The 6,028-nt window shown below is 32.5% G+C and overlaps 2 protein-coding genes across 2 annotated transcripts; both read right to left on the bottom strand.

Moving 5' to 3' along the window:
* Positions 1-82: 82 nt before the first annotated feature.
* On the bottom strand, positions 83-1,267 carry LOC112505015. The gene is made up of 3 exons (XM_025108961.1): positions 983-1,267; positions 675-906; positions 83-585 (listed from the first exon to the last, which is right to left on the bottom strand). The coding sequence occupies exons 1-3, from the start codon at positions 1,265-1,267 to the stop codon at positions 83-85; spliced, it is 1,020 nt and encodes a 339-aa protein (XP_024964729.1).
* A 303-nt stretch (positions 1,268-1,570) lies between these two features.
* Positions 1,571-2,518, bottom strand: LOC112505016. Its single transcript, XM_025108962.1, has 2 exons — positions 2,324-2,518; positions 1,571-2,228 (listed from the first exon to the last, which is right to left on the bottom strand). The coding sequence occupies exons 1-2, from the start codon at positions 2,405-2,407 to the stop codon at positions 1,662-1,664; spliced, it is 651 nt and encodes a 216-aa protein (XP_024964730.1). The 5' UTR covers positions 2,408-2,518; the 3' UTR covers positions 1,571-1,661.
* Positions 2,519-6,028: the final 3,510 nt, after the last annotated feature.

Genomic DNA, 6,028 nt, shown 5'->3' with positions numbered 1-6,028 from the left:
AAATATCAATAACAAAAAATGTCAAACTTTTATAACCAAAATATCAATAACAAAAAAATAGATCATCATTTATGATAAATAATCATCTAGATCTACCTATTAGATCTCCTGCAATCATATCTCTTACAGCACTCATATATAGATCGTCACTCCTACGACRAGAACTTGTGTTTTCATGTGGTTCATTGTTGCTACCACATCCTTCATCATCAACATCAATATGAGGGTTGTATGATTCTTGTTGCGCCAAGTCAAATGCTTCATCAAAACTTCCATTCATTCTAATATAATTGTGAATTGCCATCGACGCTAGCACAATATTTACTTGTGTCTCATAGGTGTAATTGACATGCATATCTTTTAGTATTTGCCACATAGCTTTCCATACTCCAAAAGTTCGTTCAATAACATTCCTCAGTGATGAGTGATAATAATTAAATGTCTCTTTTGCTCGTTTGGGAGCACGTATTGCTGCAGTTTGTCCACGACGAAAATCAAGTATGTGATAACGAATATTTGTTCCTTTGTATGGGGAAAGATAACCTTTAGTATTTGGATATCCGGCATCAACAACATAATACTTATCTGTTATGAAAAATAAACAAACTACTGTTATTCGTTTCAAATGGTATGAGAACATAAAAGTTTGCATTACAAAAAAGAAAAATACTAACCACCGATTGAATGTGGAAATTTAAGTTCAGTTCTGCGTAAGGCTTCAAAGAATATACGTGTATCATGTGCAGTTCCCTCCCATCCAGCCCATGCAAACATAAAACACATATTAAAATCACAAACTGCCATAATATTTTGCGTCGCATATCCTTTCCTACCAATGAATTTTGCTTGCTCATGCTCTCGAACCGATGCCCTTACGTGTGTCCCATCGTTAGCACCAATACAATCCTACACATATAAGTAAAATAATTAATTAATCTATGAGTATGTTACGGTCAAATACAAAGCAAAATATAGGAAGTACCTTGAACATTGGATAATAACGAGAGTTATTTAAAATATGTGCAGGTACATCTTTATTGTATTTTGCATTTGGCTTTATGATGTCCGCACTTAACTTAAGCACCGCTTTCAAAACAGCATGAAAATGCCTATGAATGATCTCTCCAGAATGATTAAAGGTTTCTTGAATTAACCTATTCCCACACCCATGTGCTAAAGTCATCAAGAAAATACCAACAGATTCCTCAATACATATATTACGTGTTGGCTTTAACCCGTAATGTGTAGCAAGATCTGAACATAACATTTTGAATACTGGGACATGTAGTCTGAAATCTTCGTAGCAACGTCTAGGATGACCGTTAAGTACTTCATTAATAAATATGTTTCCTGTTCGAGAAGATGTACATCAAGGCATACACGTGCTACTCAATTTATGACTTATTATTATCCCTTTAATAGCTATTGCACATGATAGTAGCAATTTGTTCTCCTCTTCCATCCAATTTATTTCATTATCATCACTCGAATCAGAGTCATCACTATCCATCCTATTAATAAAAAAAATCAAACATATTAAAAACGCATATAAATAGCATAGATAATATTAAATGTCATACATAATGTCAAACGATAATACAAGATACGAAACCAGTTGAAAACATAATATCACAATATTAAACGATAATACACGATATGAATCATTCTTCCATAAGTAACTTAAGAAACTCCATCCTTGCCCCGTGTGTCTTTGGAACCATAAAATTTTCACGGACTTGCTTTTTTAGGAAGATGCGTAATGCTTGGCTATACATCCTTGAACCTTCTTCAAATCCTGGAAAACATGTCACAATGTCCATGCATTCTTGTGTCATTGGTGAGTAATTATTCTGTGATGAAAAACTTTGTGTGCTTCGTGATGATAATGCCTCCAATATAGTATCTAGTTTATCCTCAAATGAGGAAGTTACAGAAGATTTTCCCTTGGTTGAACGGGTAGGTGCGACATTATTCGGCTTCTTCCTCTTACTCGAACTACTTTGCGGAAAAAGAAGTTTATCATCGTCACCTAAATTCACTTCATCACTATCTCCTTTTCCCTCATGATCTTCTTCATCTTCAACATTAGTTGGACCGCTATTGTTTTGACATTCAAAGGGAGCCTTAGTCTTATCTCCAACGGCAACGGAATCCCGGAACAAAGGCTCATAATACACTTGATAAATCTCCAAATTTATGTCCCTAAACTTGGCAAGATCTTTATCTCCCTGTGTGTTAATGGCTCTTATTAGAAAATTTCACTAGGAACTCATAAAAAAGTAATAGCAAACAAAAGAATATATATAAAATGCTAAAGTATTACCTTTATTTTTTCGTCCCACCACTCTGGTGATGCAACAATTGTCTTTCTCTGGGGATCCCATCCAATGCCAGATTCAATCCTCATTAAACGATCATACAACTTCTATTCTTTCTTCATAGTGTCCCATTTGTTTTTAAGTTGCTTCTTGTCAAAAGATTTTCCTGTTCGTTCCTTAATCTTCTTCTCTATGTTTCCCCACCCAACCTTATTGAAGTGACTASYAGGTCTATTCCCAAGTTTAACCTCATTCATGCATAAATCAATGAACACCATAAAGGTAGTATTATCCCAAACAAGTTTTGGCTTATTCCTTTTAGATGTATCACTAGCAACAACGGGAGCATTGTTCGCATCCATTACCTGAATAACAAAGTTAATAAAAAGACCACCAATGTATTCAGTTTCCATTATGTTGTATAAATGAGTTCCAATGGCAATCCTCTAGCACTATATTCTTAAATCCTTTATTTCAAAATATCCTAAAAAATAATTAGGACTCCTATAAGCATCCCCAAATTACTGATCTAGGAGATCTTTGATATGATCATGGAAATCTTCAGATACCAAGAAACATCAATATCCAAAGCAAGAACCGAGACGTAGTTCAAGCTAAAACACAAAATCAATCACGGCTAGATGTGGGACATAGAACTACGTCTTCAACTATCTCTTCTCTTTCCACTTTGGCCGAACCTTAGGTACACACAACTAGTTCATGATTTTCGTGTTAAACAGTTATCAAGACATTTTCTAAATATTGAACTTCCATTAAATCGTGAAATATTGAACTTTGTTATGCATATGATACTGAACCTTGCACGAATGCAACATAAAATAACTAAACATGTGAGATCTTAAATATGAACTAACACAGTGAGGGTCATACCAACACATATGAACCTCCCAAGTAAAATGATCGTGTAATAGTTGCTATTGCTGGAAATAAATAAGCTCACGTCTCAAAGTTAAAAACAAACAAAAAAATCAATGTCTGTCGTGAAAAGGATCAATTAACATTCAAATATTTACAACGCAACAGGCAAAACAGAAAAACTAATTGGATTTCGTATCAATCTGGTGGTCAATTCATATAAAAAAGATTTGAAACTTCAAAACATTAAGCAGCATAACATGTTGATTTTCTTTAAATTAGATTAAACAATATAGCAAATAGGTAGTACGGCACAACATTTTGTAACAGCAGAACTAATGTATAATTCTTCTTGCATCAAATTCATATAAAAAAAGATTTGGGAATAACAAACCCTAATAAGCTGCAATTACCAAAACGTTCAAACCCATACACATTACCAAAATTCAAGAGTTCTAAGCCAATTCAAACCATAAAAGAAAACCATACAAATAGGTTTACCTGTCTGATATGATGACAGTGTCGATGATTAGAGTAGTTGGAGCTTAATAGCAGCCTCCTTTGGTGGGTCTGTRGAGTGATGTTCTTCTGTGTTTCAAACATTATAGCAATCAAAATGGTGTATAGTATATATATGGGTTGGGAGAGATGAAGATTAGATAGTTGTAGAAGAGGGGGCTCCTTATCCCAATTATAGTAAAGACAAAATTAATGGTGGGTAGAATTGAAACCCACGTCACTTCAAATCAATGGAAGGTCTCTACGTAATCCTATCGTAAGTATATAGGTCTTAAAGTTCATCTTTTTGGGGAAAACAAACTATAGAACTTACAAGATCGATTAGTAAAATAAATTTACCTGAAGATGGTCGCAAATCTATGGCGTTACGATCAATGAGCACCAAATCTGTGATTTCCGTTACGTCACGTCGCAGAAAACCGATGTCGGAGAATGTATGTAGGCGGGAGAGCGATTGTATGGTGAGGAGCAAGAGATGCACCTGTATTTTATGGCTACTTATACAGATGTGGAATCTCAGTTCGTATTGGGTTATCGATCTCTAGGGTTAGGGTATCGATTTGTTCATGATGGAGAAGAGGTGAAGAGATATCGATTGGAGAAGAGGCGATGATGATTGGAGAAGAGATATCGATTTGGAGAAGAGGTGGAGAGATGGAGAAGACGTACCTGATGGAGAAGAGGTGAAGAGATGGAGAAAGAGATATCAATGATTATTAGAGATAAGTGTTAGACAGGGTTAAAATGGTAAATTGGTAATAAGTCGATTTTCATAAGTCACTACGGATTAACTTATCAAAAACTGCTTATTACCGGTTTGGCACCGGTATAAGCAGTTTTTTTTACCCAAACACTAAAAAACTGCTTATCTCCGGTACCAGACTGAAATAAGTTAATAAGTCATTTTGATAAGCAATCCCAAACACCCCCTTATTTATTATTTTATTAAAATTAATTGTATTATTATTTAAATAGGATTATGCTTTAAAGAAAACGTTAAATAAATGAAAAATCGAAAAATCACGAAAAAACGAATGAAAAAAAATAATATGGATATGGATGTCAAATTAACGAAAAACTTTCAATATGAGAAAGAAAATGCAAAATAAAATAATATATTTCTCGCCATTATGAGTTTAGGGCTAGAAACTTGACGATCAGGTAAAATGCGAATTATTGTTATTTTGGTGTGATTTGTTTCATTCGCATTTTGATCATATTTCGTATTTTTTTCGATTTAAAAATAGGGGGTGGGAGAATTTTTTAGTTTAAAAATAAAGTTGTAACAGTCTATTTAATGGAGTGTTTTCGGTTTTTTATTTTTTAAGGTTTTTCTCTGAATCTCTCTTTATTTAAATATAGTAGTAGTATATCTCCCCCCCCCCCCCCCCCCCCCCCCGCGGCAATGTTGTGGTGTGCATCTCAATTTATAACCAAGAACTTGAAATATCAATCACGTTTGAGTTTTTTTTTTGTCCATCCCGATACTAATTGTATATTGTACAATGTAGCTGAGTATAAACTTTGAATAGATTTAAAATAATAGTACATAATATAAATTTATATAGATTTGTATACCTAGTTTTTTTCTACAATAATTGGTATATGTGTTTTTTTTAATATACTATAGATATACACAGTATAAATTGGTATGTATTTATGCAATTTTATAATATTATTAAATACAAGAATATTCAATAATGAGCTTAGGTTGAAGATATTCAAGAAAAATTGTAATGGTAAGATAATAAAAAAGAAACATATTTTTAACGTATTTTAGTTGATCTATGACTAAGTATTTTTAATATGTTAAAGGTGAAAAAATAAAACTTAAGGATATAAAACAAATTAATTCGTAGATTCATGGTATTTAATAAAAAAAAATTAATATTAATCTTATTTTGAAGAAATTGTGGAGTATGTTATAATGGTATAATTTGCAAAAAGGATACATATTTTTAAATGTATTTTTGTTTGTATATGATTATTTATGTTAATATGATAAATGTGATAAAAAAAAGGAAAGATGAAGGAATATATAATAAAATTATATATATATATAGGGGCTTAATCAAATGAGAACTGATTTGTTTGTGGTAACTGTGAGAATCAATCTCAACCATATATTATAAAAATCAATGGATATAATTAAAAAGAATCTTAATTAATTTATTTCTATAAATAAATTAATACTATTTAATGAAATTATATGAATAAGGGTAAGATCGTCATTTTATAATTAAATTTATCGAGTCGGATTTGAGCGCGCGCTCAAATCCGTTAAGATTCCTGTTCTATTCGAATCCAACTATGGC

This window comes from Cynara cardunculus, unplaced genomic scaffold, assembly GCF_001531365.2.
Source record: "Cynara cardunculus var. scolymus isolate 2C unplaced genomic scaffold, CcrdV1 Un_Scaffold_7864, whole genome shotgun sequence".
NCBI lineage: Eukaryota > Viridiplantae > Streptophyta > Magnoliopsida > Asterales > Asteraceae > Cynara > Cynara cardunculus.
The sequence above is the reverse complement of the archived record's forward strand: the minus strand, read 5'-3'. Positions and strand labels throughout refer to the sequence as shown.

Coding starts and splice junctions, on each gene's coding strand:
- LOC112505016 (XM_025108962.1), bottom strand. CDS start 2,407: ATGAGGATTGAATCTGGCATTGGATGGGATCCCCAGAGAAAGACAATT. Junction 2,229..2,323: donor GGTGGGACGAAAAAATAAAG/GTAATACTTTAG, acceptor ATTAACACACAG/GGAGATAAAGATCTTGCCAA.